This window comes from Aotus nancymaae, unplaced genomic scaffold, assembly GCF_030222135.1.
Source record: "Aotus nancymaae isolate 86718 unplaced genomic scaffold, 86718_ANA_hifiasm-v0.15.2.pri h1tg000030l, whole genome shotgun sequence".
Lineage (NCBI taxonomy): Eukaryota > Metazoa > Chordata > Mammalia > Primates > Aotidae > Aotus > Aotus nancymaae.
The window spans coordinates 7,970,643-7,991,058 of NW_026988443.1; the positions used below are offsets into that span (position 1 = coordinate 7,970,643).

At 41.9% G+C, this 20,416-nt stretch overlaps 1 protein-coding gene across 3 annotated transcripts in view; it reads right to left on the reverse strand.

Annotated features, from left to right (window-relative positions):
- Positions 1 to 20,144, reverse strand: part of TOX3 (TOX high mobility group box family member 3) — a 106,093-nt gene extending 85,949 nt beyond the window's left edge. The window contains exon 1 of one of the 3 annotated variants that reach the window (XM_012447964.2): positions 20,097 to 20,144. Coding sequence is in view for 1 of the 3 variants with exons in the window: in XM_064383063.1 (XP_064239133.1) it covers positions 18,983 to 19,069 (87 nt within the window). In the remaining 2 variants the exon portion in view is untranslated. Of the gene's footprint in view, positions 1 to 18,982; positions 19,491 to 20,096 lie in introns of those variants that run through there. The other 2 variants (XM_064383063.1, XM_064383064.1) reach the window with 2 other exon arrangements.
- Between the last annotated feature and the right edge of the window lie 272 nt (positions 20,145 to 20,416).

Genomic DNA, 20,416 nt, shown 5'->3' on the forward strand with positions numbered 1-20,416 from the left:
ATTTACTGCTTGGGAAATGCTGGCCTACAACAATACATTTTCTTGGAATGTGTTCTTTTAAACAAATTACTACAGACTTTCTTAAGATATCCTGTCAATTGCTCCAAAAATGTGTAATCAGCTTATGAAATCTTTAAGCAATGAACACTAAATGTTAGCATAAAATCTCACAACTGGTTATGTATTGATATTCTCCTACACACCAGGCACAGTGCTGAGTACTAAACACATAGCAGTGAACAAACCAAACACAGCAGTCACTACTCTCTAGAAATCATAGTTGGGAAGGGCAAAACTGCTTCTTAAATCTCTATGCACTTCATGCCAGACACAGTAATCATTCCATAAATATTTGAGGAATTAATGAATTAAAAAAAAAGACTTCTGAGCTTGAGGTTCACATGATTTAAGATTAAAAGAAAAAAAACTAGCAGGTATACTAGGGACAATCAAACACACAAAATAATGAACCTGAATGCATTCCCACAATATTAGGAGAAATGGAACAAGAAATCAAAATCCTTGACATATTAATCCTATTTATTATTTTAATATCATTGTTGCACAGAACTGGTCATTAGTAGTGTTTTAACAATTCCTCCTAAATAGCTTTGTAACTTAGTTCAAGCACCCAGAGACATTTACCCCGTTGAAGGACAACTATTTCCTCTAATGAACAAAGGCTTTCTCTTCCCAATCCACTAGATCACACAGCTGTATCAGTTTAAAACATAGTTTTGCTCACCCAGAGATGTTCTCAAACAGAAAGGAGACAGAAAAAGAAAACATTTGCCAGGTGCTGAAACAGGTGTAGATTATTTTACCTGGTCCAGGAAGCCTCCTTCCCTGGTGACCATCTACTCCTCAGAATGAGTGTTGGCCTTCTTAGCTATTCTAGGGAACACAGCAATGGAGGCTCCTTTTAGCTCCATCAGGCCCTAGAGAAATAACTGCCCTATATTTGGATAAATGCCCTTTGTAACAAAGGAATAACTCATCCCAGTTAGCACATTCTAAACAGCAGACCCAGAAAGTTTTCCAAAATATTCTTCTAGCTCAGTGGTTCTGAACCAGGGGACATTTGGCAATATCTAAAGATATATTTTGTTGTCATAACTGGGGGTGTTACTGGCATCTAGTGGGTAGAGGTCAGGGATGCTGCTAAACATCCTACAATAAACAGGAAAGTCCCCCAAAACAAAGAAATATTTTGCCCAAAACATCAACAGTGCTGAGATTAAGAAATCCTGCTTAAGTTATACATTAAACAGAGAACAATGGGGTCATCTATCGGTGACCCCAGATAGTTCTGTTAAAATATTCTGAAGTAGGATTCTTCTACCATAGTCTATGCTCAGCAACTTTTCCACATCTTAAAAAGCTGATCCGATATTCGGATATTAATAATATCTTAGAATAATAATAATAATGGTAACATTAATGAAATGCTTGGTATACAGAGAGTTACAGTCCATATTTACAACTACCCTATGTTGCGAATGTTATTAATGTGCTCTAGAAAGTAAGTGCATTTATCATATGCAATAACTCTATGGAGTAGGTGGGTTTATAACCCCCTAGGAAGTGTGTGCTATGGGCAAGACTTGATCTGTTTTTTTCACTACCATCTGTCCAGTACCCAGCAGAGTGAAATCACCATTTCAGAAATGATGATGCTGAGAGGCTCAGGAACATGCCAGAGATCACAGGGCCAATAAATGGTGGAACCCCGGTTCAAACCGGGCAGGCTGCCTGGTTCCCTAGCCTCTCTCTTGCACCCTGCCAGCCAGCCAACTGCTTCATATGTGGAGTCACTGAAACCCATTAGACCTCTTGAGTCTAACCTTAGACAAGCAGAACCAACCTAAGGGGAATAAATTAGGCTACTTTCCAAAGTTACCAAAAGTTTTCCAATATTCAAGAGTCTGATTAAACAAACCAGTGACCCCAAGACAATGGTGAAGTACATTTGTATTGCCATGAGCCACTTGAAAGCAATCTAAGAGGGTGGCTGGTTTTATAAGAGGTTAACTGCTCCTCTCAGTTTGAGCAGGACTCATGTGGCACCAGGCACCGGGCAGGCTTCCTGAAGCTAAGACGGCAACTTTCTCAAAGGACAAATGCCCTGCATGAGTGCAGAAACTCTTTACAACCACTAGAGAGCTAACTCAGGGATCATGGGATTTACATGTGGACCAGATGACACTTGGCCACTGGTCCAATGGACCCCCAATGCCAAGTTAACCTTAGCGCAGTCTTTGGGTAAAATCAAGAGCAATGCTGATTATGTCAGGAGGTGAACTTTCAGGAATTAATACTTTTTGAATAAGAGAGCTCAAACATGAATTTAAAGGCTCAGAGAGTATACTAATTTTCCTGTTTTCATCATTTCAGTAGATTCTATAATTCTGGGGGGAAATATCCCTTAAGAAACAAATTCTAGCAAGTACTGTAAACTAAGAATTGTATCCACCTTTATAAAAAGCCTAAAAGAAGAATAGATAAGAGCTTGTTTTTAGCTTTACAATATTGACATAGTAGACTTGATTTGTTTTTAAATGTGGAAATTTCCCTTTTAGAATGATAAGAACAGTAGCCTGGACACTATACAAACATATTCATTGTACTGATAAGTACTTTAAGTATTTATTCATAGCCTGCTTTTCTCTACAAAGGAAGTGAGGTGACTTTTAAAAGCATATTTGATTTTTAAAAGATAAGTAATAGGTGAATCAAGGTAAGGAAAAAGTAAATTTAAGAAAATAATAAAGCCTATATGGCCAGCACACAGAAATACACATCCTACTGGCCTAGACAGCTACTAAATGGGTTTCCTGTTTGACTCCAAGCTTCTGGGCCATCAATGCAAAGAAAGAACAAGAATAATAATATTAATACCCAATAAAATAAAGCAAAGTGGATTTTCTTCAGTTCTTCTTGATATAGTAACCTAAGAAGATTCTCTGTAAATCATCATTTAAAAGACACCATGAGGTATAATGGGCTATACATTGTAAACAGAATTTAAAATATATATGTTCAGGAAACTCTTACTCATGATCCTCTCAATACAAAGTAAAGCCTTAATCAGTGTGCAATTCAATAAAGCAGAGAGGGCCCACGAAGGCAACTGTGAAGTGGGGTGTACCAAAACATGCCATCGTGAGCTTTCAGCCCTCTCACAAGTCTGGCAGAAATCTCCTATCAAATTAGGTTATCTGGATGAACAAATACATGGTATCTTCTTCAGGCCATTCTCCTTAAATATGTTATTTCTTCCAACAGATTTTATTAATACAAACTGGGCAGCAGGGACTTCAAGAAGGACAAAAATCCTGTTGGCAACATTTATCATCAGGAAAAACGTCCCAGGAGGTTGAATTCTAATGTATGGGTAGTGTTACAATAGAAATTTTAGTTTGCAACTGGAATCAAGCCATGAGTTTTGTCTGCTGTCAAACATACCTCTTAACTTAGGGTTGAACTGGCCTATTTTATTTTATTTATTTTATTTTATTTTATTTTATTTTTATTTTATTTTTGAGGCAGAGTCTTGCTTCGTTGCCCAGGCTGGAATGCAGTGGCACAATCTCAGCCTACTGCAACCTCCACCTCTTGGGTTCAAGCAACTCTCTTGCCTCAATCTCCCAAGTAGCTGGGATTACAGGTATCCGCCACCGCGCCCAGCTAATTTTTGTATTTGTAGTAGAGATGGGGTTTCACGATGTTGGCCATGGTTGGCCAGGCTGGTCTGGAACTCCTGGCCTCAGGTAATATGCCTGCCTTGGCCTCCCAAAGTGTTGGGATTATAGGCATAAGCCATAATACCTGGCCCCTCTTTAAAAATATAGATAGATGATAGATAAATACCCTTCTCTTTTTCCTCTCTACGACTGGATAGTGTTTTTTGTCTTTCTCCCTTATATAAGAATCTTCTAGATCACTCCCATCTATGGCACTCTTCTTGGTCTTCTGTTATCACTCTTCTTCCTCATCTCACTAGTTTTTAACTTGACTAGGTTTTCCTTTACTTGGTTTCTGCCTTGGACTTCCACAAGCTTCATCCAAATAGGCATGCAGCATTGAAAAACGTGGAGGAAGGAAAATGTTGTCACCTGCCATCTTGTACCTGCTTAAAGCTCCACTGTTTTCAGTGTTTAAACTATCAAGAAATGCTCAGATGATTAAAGCTGTATAGTCAAAACTACAGTGTCTTATAGGAATCTAGGACTGAGACAAGACATAAAAAGAGGAACATGTAATATATTATTTTACTCCATTGGCAATTAGAAATCTGTTAGGCCAAAGCCAGGATTGGGAAGGATATTCAAAAAGTTATTAATGCAGACAGAGTAAGACTTTTATGCCAACAAGAAAGTTATTTATTATAAACAATGGGTTTTGAGTCACATGGACAATAGCTATTTTTAAAATAACAAATATATCCAGGAAAGGTGCAAAAATATAAAGGCAAGCAATCCTAGTTTGTGGCAATCCTATTACCACTGCAATGGCTGTCAGTAGTATCCCTGAGCAGAACTCAAACATTTAAGAAAACTCACCAGCTGTTTTCCAAGGAATTTTATTTTTGCTTAAGTTGGTAGGTTTGATGCTAAATATGGAGGGTGTTCAATGTCAAGTAAGGACATAGCAATTTACTCTGCAGGCCAGTGCTCCCAATGTCTGTTAGACATATTGGATTAACTTAAGCGGTATAGAAAGAAACTTTTTAAAAGTTTAACAGCTATGCATTTATTGTATGGTAATCCTTACACATTGCAAGCAATACAGGGTTGCCACATGCAATGGTTATACAAATTAAAAAATGAGTCAATGTAAAAAATTCTAAAATAAACAATAGCAGTGATAGGTAGATATAGTAAAAATGAATGTGACAAATCTGAGAATGCATTGCTCTAAACAAAAGCAAGACATTGGAAGTGTTCAGAAGGAAAACGATAGCTTAGTCTACTATCTTTTAGGAGATTAAACCAGAAGTAAAGTATAGGTTCTATTGAAGTTGAGAAAAGACCACTAGCAGGGAGCGAGGCCTGAGCTAGGATACTGACGGCAGAAAGAAAAGAAAAAGATTATCAGAAGGGAAAATAAAGAAGACATGAAGACTCCCTGTACTAAGGGAATAAAAGAAGTCAAGTGATCTAAATTAATTTTGAAGTTGTACACTTGGAAATGATTTTGGCACTAAAAAAAATAGAAATTCAAAGGGGAGCTTGGGGGCCAGTGGGGGAGACAGGTTGCCTTCTGGCTTATGTTGGATTTGAACTGATGGCAGACAGGGAAGTGGTCATAGCCTGGAGAGAGCCACTATGCAGCAGATGAGAAATGTAGATCACATTAGAGACGAAGATTTGAGACCCTGGGGTAGACTGCAAAAATGGTCACAATTCTTCACACCTCCATGTATCCATGCCCTTCTGTAATGTAACTTTGTGGCTCCTCCCATCAAGAAATGAAATCTATGTCCTCTCTCCTAGAACCTAAGCTGGCCCAGTGACTTGCTTTAGCCAGTAGAATGTGGTAGAAGGAACAGTGTGCCATTTCTGGGCCTGAACTCAAGGGTTCTTGTGTACTTTGCTGCTGTCTCAGAATACTGCCATCATGAACAAGTCCAGGCTGGTGTGCTGGAGGTGAAAGATATATGCCAGAGAACTGAAAGGCCCCAGCAGACAGCCAGCCAACCTCTTGAAGCAAACCCTCCCTGCCAATCTGCAGCAAACTGCAAACACATAAGAGAACCCAGAAGAGGAGAAGCACTGCCCCTCTGAGCCCTGCCTAAATTGCTCATTTGCAGAATCACAAGCAAAATATGTGTTTTTTAAGTCACAAAGTTTAGAGGTGGTTTATCACATAGTGATAGAAAACTAATACAAACAACACAGGTCTGCCTTAAAACTGAAAAACAGAGGCAAAAGAGTAAGAGGTCAAGCTTTAGGAGGATATTCTCAATCCCTGGGAAGAAGAGGGAAAGCCATAGACAAGAGGACAGGGCAACGGCGATCAGAAACATTCAAGTATATAATATCAGGGAACCAGGAATGTGGGGCCAGGGGACACAGGGGATAAAAGTGGGGGTAGGAGAAGTCAAGGACTCATCAGAGAAGTATAGCACTGGGCTTAATTGGCACAGCATCAGCCTAAAGAAGACACTGGTATTTTTGCATAAATTATTGAGGTTCGATCTGGAAAAGGCAGAGCTCGCTGGAAAAGAATGAGAAGACAATGTCAGTAACGTAACAAGGAATAGAAGTGGTCTATGGAGTGTTAAGGGGGGCCTGGGTGGGCAAGATATGGGACCCTAGGTAAAGATTACTTGTTTGAAGAATCATTCGGAGAGATGCTGAAGATGAGGTCAGGTCCTTTCTCTAGGACCTTACAACCACAAGCATGGCTGGGACCATCCATGCCAGCATCACTTGGGAACTTGTTAGCAATGCCCACTCTCAGACCCATCCCAGACCTACTACGTATCTTTTATCCAGATCCCCATCTGCCATTCAAGTTTGAGAAGCTCTGCTCTAGCAAGTACAAAGACAAGGAACTGAAGAGCATTTAATGGCATCTTGAGAAAGTTATTCTGTTTTGAATTCCCTTTCAAGTCCCCAGATAAAATAAGAGGAAGATCTTCAACATCTCTCTAACACTTGTAAATCTCCCTTTTCAATGAGTTCAATAGAGAGCAGACCCTTAGGCAAGCCAGGTCTCCAGTGAGATTTGAAAAACACTGTTTATATCCCTTTCGTGTTTATTTTTAGGATTTTTCTTCTATGTGTGGAAACCAATCAGGTTTTCCATTTGTGGTAGTCTTAATTTCACATTAATTTATTTAAGAGGAAAAAAGAGATAAATAAAAATATGAAGCATGTAATAATATGGACGCAAATGAGAAGATAGCAGAAGTTGTTACAGGTGAGGTAGCACTCAAAGTGAAGACTGAAAAATCTATAGTGGAAGTCAGAAGACATCTGGCACATTTGAAGGTAGAAAGGTAAGAGACAGGAAAGATGGGAGCTGTCTGCAGAACCAAGAATATTCAACAGGCAGGAAGGACTGTTGGAAGAATTTATCCCAGAGTAGAAGCTGCCCTCCCTGGACCTAGAAGAAAGAAAGAACTGGTCCCTAAATGGGGGAGGATAACAAATAAGAGACCTAAGGTAGATAATATCAAATTCTTCATAAAGTAAAAGATTAGAGGTCCCATCTAAAAATGAGATTTGCTTTGACTGGGACTGGAAAAGAGTAGGAAAGACTTGGAATATCCACTGTGGACAATGCCCAATAGAATAAACATATGAAAAGAATTCGGCAGCAAAGGACAAGGGACAGTCAGGCAGCATTAATTTTAAGTAAAGAAAATGGACACAGTTTATTCCAAAGCTGAGAAATTAGACTCTAAGGCTGACGCAAAAAAAATACAACAGCAAAGAAAAGGACACAGAGGAGCTTGGGTAGTGGCAAGCATAGCTGACATGTCCTCATAGTCAAGGTGAAAGAGTCAAAGGCTGGCCAGGTGCAGTGGCTCACATCTATAATTCTAACACTTGGGGGGACCAAGACAAGAGGATCACTTGAGGGCAGGAGTTTGAGACCAGTCTGGTCAACATAGTGAGGCCCATCTTTACAAAAAAAATAAACCTTAGCTGGGCATAGGGTGTGCACTTGCAATCCTAGCTACTCAGGAAGCTAAAGTAGGAGGATTTCTTGAGCCCAGGAGTTTGAGGCTGCAGTGACTATGATCACACAACTGCACTTCAGCCTGGGCAACACAGCAAGATTCTGACTTAAAAAAAAAAAAAGTCAAGAGTTAATGAAAAAGGACAGTGGATTGGACTGTGAGAACAAGACTCTCAGTGAATGTATGGATATAAGGAGTGAGAAATAAACTAGGTTTGATCAAAAAGGAAAAACATCAATTGTTTAAAAAACTGGTTTTTAAAATGTCAACTAAAGATTAACTAATGCTCAAAACTTTGTCACCAAGAGTTGGGACTTGAGGAATGGCGCTACAAAAACTCAAGAAAAATTCTGAAAAGAAGAGAAATTTGGGCCTGAAATACAGGTAATCCATTAAAATTAGGACATAATGATGTGTGGTTCTTGCAAAGAAGAACATAAATCACTGGGTATTTTAAGCGTGCCCAAAATAAAATCCCAAAACTGAAGAAAGGCCTGAAAAGACACAAATCTTATCACAGTGTATCTCTCTCACCAAAAGAGGATCCTCCAAGAAACACATAAAAACTAAAAACTTTGAAGTCTAGGAAAAACAAGAACACTACAATGTATACATAAAATCTCAAACTTAGAGATACCTGAGAAGGGTTTCTCAGACCTCGCCCACCGCTCACTTACACACAACACACCTACTGAACTACCTGGTGTCCCTTCCTCGCCACTCACTTCTTCCACATTAATTGGGTATTTCACTGGGCACATGGCCAGCCACAATATAAACTACATTCCTTGAGTACCCAGGTATGGCCATGTAATGCAGGCTAGCCAGTGAGATATAAGCAAAGTGACATGTGACAGCTTCTGGAAACCTCCGTTTACCCTTGATCCCCTTCAATCCCCTTCCTCCTTCTTGCTGGTTGGATCATGGAGGTTGACTAGAGGTCAACCTTGAGCCATAAGGACAAAGGTCAGAGGATAGCTAGAGGCAGCTTGGCTCTTCAGTGTTCAAGAAGCCCCCATACTATCCTTGGACTACTTCCCCCTAGATTTGGTTAGGAAAACAAGAAATGAATGTCTACTTCATTTAAGACATTGCTGTTCAAGTTTTTTTCTGTTACATGTAAGTTGAACCCTAATATACCCTCTTTGCTATCAAGAGTCAGGGTCTTGCTGTGTTTTCCAGGCTGGAGTGCAGTGGTGTGTGTGTGTGTGTGTGTGTATACACGTGTGTACATATATACATAGCTATATATGAATCTTCAACCACCTTCTCTTTCTTTCCTACTATCATAAAGAAATGATCACCAATGCTTCATTTAAGGGCTCTCTTTTATCTACAGTCTTCATTCCAACAGCAACCGATAGCCCAATCCATCACTCAATAGTTCTCTCACTCTCTATCTTTAATCTCTTCTTCAAACATACTCAGACACTGTCTTAAAAATATCTTCTCATTAGCCCCACATCAAAATATCATCCTCTACCTATACACATGTACATGCATGTAAACACATACATACACAAATGTACCAACACACACACAGTTTACTAGTACCTACTCAATACAACCTAGAATCGTTCACCGGACATTCTAGTGTCTTCACAATTTGTTCTCAACCAACCACATCTCCCACCATGGAAAGAGAAAATCTCATTTCCATAGAATATTCCAGGGGACCATCATGCATAGACCCCTTATGCTCACACAGCAAACCTTGCCTGGAATTCCCTCTCCCACTCTCCCTTCTCCTCCAAAATCCCATTTTTTCCTACTTTCTGTTCCAAGCATGATAACCCATAAGCTTTTTCCTGACCATACCATCCCTTCCTGATCTTTATCCTAATCCACTCTACTTGTAAGCACTTTACACCACCATGGGCTTTAGCCTGCAACATCTCTCTTATATACACATATTGACACATACACATATCTCATGAACACATATATATACACCTGCACCCCAGCCAAACTGTAGGTGTCTTGAAGGCAGACCACATCCAATCTCAGCCCCAACAAGAAGTACGTTCCTAATATTAACAATGATTATAATATCTGCATTACATAAGCACAGGCTAATTTGGCTTCCACAGAGAATAATAATAAACATATACAATGGAAATCCTCAGAAATCTTCAAGATCATCAAGCTTCACTTCACTTAGCAGTTTCAACGGACTTTGCTTTCCTATCCTACACTCACATTCTCTCATTGTGACATCAGCACTTTGTTATTCCTTGGAAGAACCACTGCTCCCTACTCCTCACTCCTGTGGCTTCCAAGAAGATGACAGTGTCCAGCTCCCCCACTGGCATGCCTATGTGGCTATGAGCCTGGGCATGGGACCCAAGTCTATCCAATGACACTTGATCCAGAAAATTTGCTGAAACAAGCAAGAAAGAATCTCTCCCTCTTGAGGATGCTGAGCTGTGAGAATGTAACTTGGAGCTGCTGCTGGACACCTTCCCACCACTTGAGTACAGCCTGGCTGATAAAAAAACCAAACAGATGAAAGCAGAACTAATATAAGAAAGTCTTGATAGCATCTCTTGAGACTCCAGATCCAGCTATGCCTGAAACAAAACTCACAATCCCTTTTCTATTTAACTCAGTTTGACTGAAGTCTTTTTCTCACTTGCAACCGAAGCATTTTTACTAACACAATTGTTTTAACCACTTTTCCATTAAACTGTTTTATTAGAATTTTTTAAATATGTCAGATAATAAGGGTTTAGTCTCCCATTAAACATAAGTTGGCATCAATGAGCAGCACCATGGATCTACTATGTTTTTTAACTGTTCAATATTTCTAGATTTAACTCATCCCCTTTTGCAAGAAGATCAACTTCCAACCAATCATACATATTTCATAAAAGTTTTCTAGTCAGGTCAGCATTTTGAACTTCTACTTCCTATACCTAGGAGATTTTTTAAAGAAACTGTAGAACTTTTATTATTCTACAGTAAATCCCTTGCTCATTACAAATTAGCTGTAGAAATTGCTGGAAAAAAATCTCACAATATGGTACAGTTATACTACATCCATTTAAAATAAATTGAATTTTAAAACTCACTCTCATCACCATCTTTGACATAATTCTTCTGCATAAACAATTTAGTCAATGCAGATAAAGCTACATTAAATCTGCAACATTTGGAAAAGGACCCAGCTTAAAACCTCACTCCCCCAAACAAATGAGCCTGTATCATTCAAATCTGTATTTAGAGTAAAAACTCAAATGTGTCTTCATATTAGCCCATTTGTCTATCTTCAAACTCTTCTTTTATAAACAAAGCAAAATTGAATTAAGATTAAAGATAGAATGTTAATCATACAAGAAGGGCCATTTTCCAGGGGCTGGCGTGTTTTACACAAGCATGGAACATATTTAAAAGAACATGGCCTCCCTGAGGAAGAGATTAAGGATATAAACCTAGGAAACAAAGAAAATAAAACGATCTACCTCAAAGGGAGATGATTAAACCTGTGAGAAGCTCATGCAGACCTTAAATAAAAGTCTCTACTCCTTATATTTTTAAACAGGGGTTTTTTTTTTTGGAGCATTAAATCTACCTTCAAAATATATTTGAATCTGTAAGCATCCTTAACAAAAATCCGGTCCTTTCTCGTTAATCATAACCAAAACAAATTTTCTAAGATAGTTATGACACCATTAACACTTGACAAAACCCAATTTGAAGTTGTACCTCTTAACCAAAAAAAAAGTTTTCATCCATAAACGGCTAGTAAGGTTTTAAATTAGGTTATTGCAAATTTTGCATCATCCCTTCCTTAATAACCATTTAAGAATGTTTCCTTCCAAATAACTATTAAGAGAGAAAGGATGTTTCATCATGCAAACACACACATAAATACACACTCCTTTTTTATGGCATTGTTTTAATGGTGCAGTAGGATTTCCAAATTCTCTGAGTTTCACATGTTACTTCCTAAATTACTGCCTCACTGACAGGGAAGCTGAATTGGCATCACCAGCCAACCCTCAGGCCCAGGGATGTCGTCCTTGCTTTTCTTCCTTCCTCTTGAAGAACTCAAATTCATTTCCATTGCTTTACCACAAACAGAAAGACTCCAATGTTGGTTGTTCAGCCCTGAACTCTGTCTCGCGTTCCAGTGCATGACTCTGGAGAATATACCACTGAAATATCCAAAATGAGCTTGATCTGGTTCTCTTTCCTCAAAACCAGCTTCTCCTCTGTCCACTCTGCTTCCACTCAAGGTCTTACCATTCATTCATGCCCCAAATTCAAACACCCTCAGTCATTTCTGCTTCCTCTTTCTGCCTTCCCAAGTCAGGAGGTTCTGTTGAGTGCTTTCTGTTCTTTTGCATCCAAATTCACATCTCCTTTATTCAATCCTTCCCATACCTTACCTCAATGGGGTGATGGCATCCTACTCGGTCTCTCCTACTCTTGCCAGGGCCTACACCAGTCTACTAAAAAGGTCAGATCCATCTTCACAAAGTACAATTCTAACCAAGCCACTGGTACACTCAAAGTTTTTCAGGCCAGCACAGTAGCTCACACCTGTAATCTCAGCACTTTGGGAGGTCAAAGGCAGGAGCATCACTGGAAGCCAGGAGTTCGAGACCAGCCCTGGCAAAATAGCAAGACCCTATCTCTGAAAAAAAATGAAATGAAAAAGTTAGCCAAGCATGATGACACACACCTGTGGTCCCAGCTACTCAGGAGGTCTCATACTTTGAAAACTGAAACATACTTTGAAAACTGTGACCACATACATTCATTGACTTCATTTAAAATGACCAAAATTAATTTTCTTTGGCTAACTACACTCTACTGAGCACTGGGTCTTCATCAACAGCCCAGTATCTGGAGTGGTCAAATGAAGAGTTTGTGGACCTCTAGTTAGGGGAAGAAGAACTGTTTTATCCATTAATCACTACAGACCACATACTTAGAACTGCAAGCTTCTCATGGGCCCACAAATCAAGGATGCAGTAAGCCATGGTCATTGCACTCAAACTTGGGTGACATACCAAGACCCTGTCTCAAAACTATATATGTATATATTTTTGAGACAAATATATATTCTTAAATGCACTCAGTTGCAGACAATGTTGGCTGTCTTTCCAACAGCCTTCTTCCTTGCTAACAGAGCATAATATTAATTAATTATGCTCATGTGGCAATGCCCAGCCTCAAGGGATGATATTGGATTGGTCTAAACTGATCACAGTAATCTTCTGCTTTGCCAGTGAGTGGCCTAGGGTTGGTACGCAACCCATTTCTGACCAATAAGACAAAAGAGAGGGTCTATTGGAAAAGCTTTTCCTTCTTGCTAAGAGATGTACAGGAAGAGAAAGTACTCTTTTTCTACCACTCTCACTACCATCACCTTGCTTCTCATTTTATGTGTTTTCATGTGAGGATGTGATGCTCAGAGCTATAGCAGTCAACTTGTGGCCGTGGGAAGACTGCTAAACCTCCAAGCATAGCAGAATAAAAAGAAAACCAAAGAAGGACTCTTAAAAACATGTTTGAACCATCCAAAACAGCATGGCACTACCAATCTAAAGACTTCTTTGAAGGTAAACAAGTGTCTTCTATGGTTTATGCTACCGTTTGTTGAGTTTTCTGTTATCTGCAGCCCAAAACACTCTAATTGATCAACTTAGAGCAAACTCTTGACCTTACCATAGAAGGCCTCTGCATCATGTGCTACTCAAAGTGGAGTCTACAGGTCCACAACCTTGGCATTGCCTGGGATCCCAGCCCTGGGCCCATGAATCAGAATCTCTAAGGGTAAAGTCCAAAAGTTGTGTTATAACAAGCTCCCAGGTGGTTCTTGTGCATGGTAAAGCTTGAGAGACACTGCTCTACAAAATGATCACAAATTACTTCTTACCATCTCAGCTACTACCCTACATAGCATGAGGTGCACTTGATCTGCAATTTGTCTAGTAACAGTAACCTTACTGGGTTTGAGCATCATTTGTTTCTCCTTTAATTTCTTCTCCTCTTAATCAAAGTCTTTAAACTTGAAGCCTCCCAGGACTTGAGAGGATTAAAAAGGTCTGAATATGAGACAGGCTGTGAAGCAGACCATGATGAACTGTGAGGTACAGGCACATCTGAAGGACACCTAGCAGATGTTGCCATACAAGGATATCAGTTCAGTGTTGCCAAATTTCTAAAGAAAAGCTGAAATCCAGATTTACATGCAAAACTTTTTAGATATAGATAACCAAGTTTTTTTTAATACTCTGCAGATTAAACAAATCTTCAAGTGGATTCACATCTAGCTGAGTTTGTAACATGAAGTAGAGATTCCTTGAAATATCAACACATACTTTGAAAACTGTGACCACATACATTTACTGACTTCATTTAAAATGACTAAAATTCATTTTCTTTGGCTAACTGTATGCTAGTCTCTACTGAGCACAGGGTCTTCATCAAAAGCCCAGAAAAGTTTGTGGACCTCTAGTTAGGAACAGCAGGATTGTTTTATCCATTAATCACTAGACCACACACTTAGAACTGCAAACTTCTTATGGGCCCACAACAATGTTTAAAATGTGAGAAAAAAATAAACTGGCCACACAACACCAGAAAACTACAAAATTACAACTAATAGATGTGAAGCTAAATGTTTACCAAATGTAAATGTAAGTCAACTGATCCATATCAATTCGGATATGGTATATCATATTAGATTAAATGCAGGATGTGGATACATTTTAATGTTTGATGGGGCGTGGCAGGGAGCTCAGATCAATAGTGCTTAGAGCTGCCAAGGTTCTAAAAAGGCCCTGAGTACCAATCTGAAGCCAACCATTCTGTGGTAAGTCTAGTCTTCTTCACAGGTGTCACAAATTTCTTTACCCAGTTCTACTCCATTCTATTCAACTGTCTACATAGTTGGACGTGGGAGTAGAATTGTCCACATAGTTGCACATAAACCATAAATGACTTATTAAAAAATTATGTTTGGATCCTCATCTACAAATGAATTTTCAACAAGAAGTGTAAGAATCAACACACAAGCATGTTTTGAGGGTCCCACATAATGATATTTAATTATTTTTTGTTAATTGATTCCAAAATTTAAAATTCATGATAATTCACCTAAAAATCCAGATTATCATTCTCTTGAGAAAAGAATTGTGAAATGTGGAGACATTGGGCCCAAATGTTGGCATGGCAACAATCTACTGATGTGGACCAAGGCTACCCCTTTAAATGGGGTATGTTCTCCACTTGGCCACAAACCCTATCTGCATGTAGGCTAACTTGCTGTTTCTAGAGACAATTGAGTTTATGATCCCTCATCTAAGGTTCTTAGAAAAACGTTACTTCTTTTTTACAATGAGGCTTCAATGTCTTACGAGGAGACCTGTCATGATAGGATACAGGAATCTCTCAATCTAAGAAGAGCTTCAATCAAATTACCCTCTCAATATGTTCTCAATTTGAACCATGATCCCCAAGAAGGTGGACAAATGACAGAATATCCTTCAGTTTCTTTTGCCTTTCAAGCTAGCCAAGGCAGAAGCCCAATGAGGTGGAGTCAAAGCAATAATATAAGAATGTCTTAATTAAGCAGAGTGATCAATAAATAATATACATAATAATTAGAAAGCAAAGTCTGGGACTGATAGAATAAAAGCAACATAGCACCAATCTATGTAAAAGTGAGGGGTCAGTAGCCATAATTCAAAAGAAAAAGCCCTAAAAATATGCGGAAAAAGCTCGTAACTAGAGTTTAGTCCAAATTCATTAATAACCTACTTTATGATTTCACCTCACATCCACATTAAATACAGTATCTTATTTTGGGATGGCAGAATTCTGATAGTTACAGGTTGAGTATCCCTTATTTGAAATGCTTAGGACTAGAAGTTTCAGATTTAGGGGTTCTTTGGATTTTGGAATATTTGCATTATACTTACCAGTTCAGCATCCCTAATCCAAAAATCTGAAATCCAAAATGTTCCAATGAGCATTTTCTTTGTCACATCAGTGCTCATAAACATTTTGGATTTTGGAGTATGTTGGATTTCAGATTTTCAGATTAGGGATACTGAAATTATATTTGTGAATTGATATTCTGTGTATTATTGTCTTACTGGTGAAAAGACAAATTGAACCCAGGAAAGAAAAATTACAAATATATAGTAAAAGAGTCACCAATTCACTTGAGAAACATAATGAGTTTTTTTTTTTCTTAATATACAGGGTTTAATTTGTTAGCCACACCAGAAAAATAAATGTTCAGTCAACTTTCTACTTGAAATTAAAATGGAAATTAGCCCTTAGGAAACAGTCATGACTTTAAGTTTATACATCAGTGGCTGGTTCATGAATTATTAACTGATTTTAATGATCCTGGCTATATTTTATTTGAAGTTATTCTCCTACTTGCAACGACTTTTGAACCCAGAAAACTCTTTCATCCATTCTCCATAGACACAGTACACTTTCATGAGCACTGACTTTTGTAAAGGATCCATATACTCACAGAATGTAAAGATAATACACATGCATATAATTTATACAAAGGACTCTGGTCATTTGTTAAAGACAGAAATGAATGAAACCCTATTATTCACGGTTTGTAAATAAATTTAAAGATAAGCTCTAACTTTCACTTGTTAAGCCTAGAGCCAAGAGTTCTGTGTTTCTTCTAAAGTTTCCCAGATGGTCATTAAAACAAGAGCGGGCAGAAACATACTTTCTTTGAAATCCATCATTTCCCATCCAGAAAGATAATACGTCATCAAAAGTTAAATCTTTAGAGATTACTTAATAATTTAGGTATTTTCAAATAAAATAAATGCATGTCTTATGTGCTAGTTTTTGCATTTTCAATATAAACCTATATTGAACTCCACCACTTCAGACACACAAATTAGCTGTGAAACAAAATGCTATAAACCTTTAATTAGCACTTGCTGCTTTATACCCATAAAGTTAATACTTCCTCTTCTACTATATTCTCTGTATTAAGAAAAAAGTTACGGGAAATAAAATTTTTTTCACTTCTGAAATTAAGAGTAGCAAAATATAGTATTGTGGTTCAGTTTAAAGACAGTTATATTTTTACCTGCAAGGAAGTAAATGCAAACATCCCTTAGAATAAGTATAATTTGATTTCTACCGATATTAAGCGCTGTGTCTAACTTTCATAACTTGGGTACACAGAGCGCTGATGACGATCAGATTGCTAAATTACCAAGAAAGCAAGTTATTTCAGGCAGATAGCTGCATTAAGAAAACACGACAGTAAACCAACTTGCATCCACACTCCTGAAGCTGAACAAACACCTCAATAAATAATGTCTGTTTCCAAGCTTTATATACCCTCCCTGAAATAAATGTTCTGAGCTTAAATAGACTCAAAATAGCCTTTCTCAGAAAATAAAAAGAGACACACACAAAACACCCCCAATTTCCTCTGGTCCCTTGAAGTACCCTTGGGATTTCAGTGAACAGAGATTTGCCACGCATTGCAGTGACTGCATTTGTACAATAGGTTTCTATTTTGGTGTCATTCGAGTGTTGCCGATCTTAAATCAGAGAGAGAAGGAGTTACATTAGGCAAGGTAATGGCTTCCAAAAATAAGGGCATGCCCAGTTTATATGAGACTTGCATCCACATGCTAAGTTGTAAGGAGATAAATAATACCCCACTGGAACAATTAGGTGGATTCTCAGAAACACTACATACTTAATTAGGCTGCCTAAGTCCCTGACTGAGCATACATGGGGGACTTTTTAAAGCATTTAATAACCTGAGTAAATCCAAAATCAGAGGCCACAAACTAATCCTTAACTCTGGCTCCGGCGATCAGCCTTTTCTGGCTTCTCTTTAAATGCTTAGCATAGCTCTTGGAATTCAGAGAGCAGGAACGCTCCAACCACCAAAGGGTTAAATCACACGGGATAAAGTCCCCTCGATCTATACTTGTTGGGAGTCCCCTCTGTGCCAGACGCGGAGCTGGTCGATGATGACAAGGGAAGGCAAGCAAGAGAGACCCTAATGGTCTTTTACAAACTTCAGCACTGGAGTTGGGAACGGAGTATAAACAAATAGAAAGGAACACGAGCCTCCATCAGCCACGGGGCACAGCAAACTGTTCCTCACTCTAGATGCAATTCCTCTTCTTCCTGTTATTTATTCATTAGTTTTGTTTAGCACCTTTCTTTCAGCAGGCTCCTTATTTCCTCCTGTTATCCAAGCAATCATAAACAAACAACGATTTGAAAGAAAAAGGGAGGGAGGAGGGAGGGGCAGGGGGAAGGGGAAAGAAACCACATTCAAAAGGCACAGGCCTTCTAAAGCCTGGCTGTTAGTCTCTGAATCTCACCCTCAGGGTGATGTTTTCGGCAAATTCGGCGCTGGGGGTTTCAGGAAGGACAGAGGACGCCGAGGGGTGGGGGGTGGGGGGGGAGTTCCGCGCAGCCTGCGACTCCTGCCCGCCTCTCTGCTCCAAGCGGCGCCCGCTGCCCTTCTGAGGTCCACCTTGCCACCTAGAACGCTAGGTCCCAGAAGTTGGTGCAGGGGAAGGTGGAGAAGGTGGGGTGATCCCAGGGTGTGGTGTGGAGGTCTCTAATCCCGATCTCCCCGAAATGCAAAACTTACCCCCAAAAAATTAATGAGAGGAGAGAAGCCACTTGCGCTAAGCAGGGAGGGCCAGGGACCCCGGTTCAGAGGTCCAAAGCGCCCTAGCGAAAGGGCAGCAAAGGCCACCTGCGAGGTCCCACCACTTCCCCCCACTTCCCTGTCCAAGGAATACTCAAAAGTTTGTTCCTTTCCGTCCTTAAGCTGCACGGAAGTCGGCTCGCGAGTGGGTAGGGGAGGTAAGAAGGACTGGGGGTGGGGGAGGGCAAGATCGTCGGACCAGGAGATCAGGGACCCCTGCGTTGCCCCCCATTCACTCCAGGGGGGTTGCGATCGTGTTTACTAATAACAGCAACAAAGAATCACACGCGAGCCCCTCGTTCAGTCCTCGGGCTGCTCTTCGCTTCTTTGGGGCAGTAAAGGAGAGTCTGACTGGGAGGTGGGAGGGGGCGGAGGGACCGAGGGGAGCGCCGGCTGGGGGACAAAAAGCAGGGTGGGATGGGGCTGAAAGAGAATCGGAGAGAGTTGGACAGAGACGAAGGCGCAAAGGTAAAGGAGTAGACGGGAGGAAAGAGGCCAAAGAAAAGTGCAGCAGGCTGTGAGCCCAAGCGCGGGGCTCGCCCGGGATGGGGAGGTGGCCCCCGCCCGCCGCCCCCCGGCCCGGCCCGGCCCGGCCCGGTCACCTTGCTGTAGCCGTAGTACCCCAGGCACTGCGCGAAGTCCAGGCTGGCAGGGTCCCCGGCCGCCGCGGGGTAGAACCTCACATCCATGCTGGAGCCGGGCCCGGGGCCGGGGGCCGAGGCTGGGGTTCGCCGGGGCCGGGACCCGCCTCCTCGCCGCCGCTAGATCCACCGTCGGGGGCGCCTGGGGGCGGCGCGCGGGACTCGCGGCCGGAGCGGCGCCGCGACCGGAGCCCGGGAGCCCGGGAGCCGCGGCCGCCGCACACAAAGGCGCGGCCACGCGAGCCGCGGGAGAGCGGGAGGCAGCCCGGGGGACGCGCCCCGCCGGGGCACCGAGGCAGCACTGCGTGCGGGCCGGGCGCCGGGGGCGCAGGGCGCGGCGCGGGGGCCCGGGGCGGCGCGGAGAGTTCAGGTGCGCTGGGCGAGGCTGGGACGGCGGCGAAGGCGGCGGCAGCTGGCCCCGCTCCTCCTCCTCCTCCCCGGGCGGACTGAGGAGACGAGCCGCGGAGACAAGGGGCCCAGCCCCTCCCCTCCTTCTCCCCCTCCTGCCTCCGCCGCCGGTCCCCTCCCCGCGCCGCCGCCGCTCCGCCCCTCCCACCGCGGGCAGCTGGCGCGCCGCCCGCCCCGCCGGTGCGCTCGTCGGCCCGGACCGCCTCCGGGCGCGCCCACCCCGCCCCGCCGGCCCCATCACCCGCGCGGCGGCCGCCCCCTCTCCGGGGCCCCACTTCTCCCCACCTCGCCCCCCTTCCCGCTCCGGTCCTCTTTGTCCCCGCTGCCTCGGAGCTCTCCTCTCTCCCCTCCTTTCCTCGGCCGAAGCGAACGCCGGCCCTGCGTCCCGCGTGTCCCACCCTCCTCCTGCGCGACCACCGCTTCCCCGGGCCCCGGCATCCCCACGCCGTCTGCGCCCTTCCTGTCGCTTTCCTCCCCACGCCCCCCTTCCTTCCTCGTGGGTGCCTGTCCCCAGGCCCCTCTCCTCAACCCCGTCTTGCCCCTCGAATGTCCCCTGCGTGGATACACCTAACCCAGACGCCAACCTGCACGAGTGTCTCCCGGTAGCCGGGAGCTGGGACCCCAAGTTCACCTGTGGGATTTCCCAGAAGGGGTATTGGGGCCTGACCTTTCACAGGTAGGCGGACTTGAAGCTTTCCAGGTGAAGCCTCCTGTCGGTTCTCTTCGTATTCTCTTTGCTCTTGTTTGTATTCGAAAGGCATTTGAGTAACTGGATCTAGGCGGATCATTCACTGCTCTTGGAGAGAAAATGTCCCTATTTTCCTAAAAGGTTCTGGCTGATTAACTTCCCCACTCTGCACTCATCCACTCCTCTTTCTTCCTTTCTCTTTCTTAAGCTCCATCTTTTTATTTGTTTTTTTCTCATCGGCTTTATTACTTTGAGTTAATTTGAGTTTGGCCTTCAGCCTTGGGGAAGGGAAGGGGCTT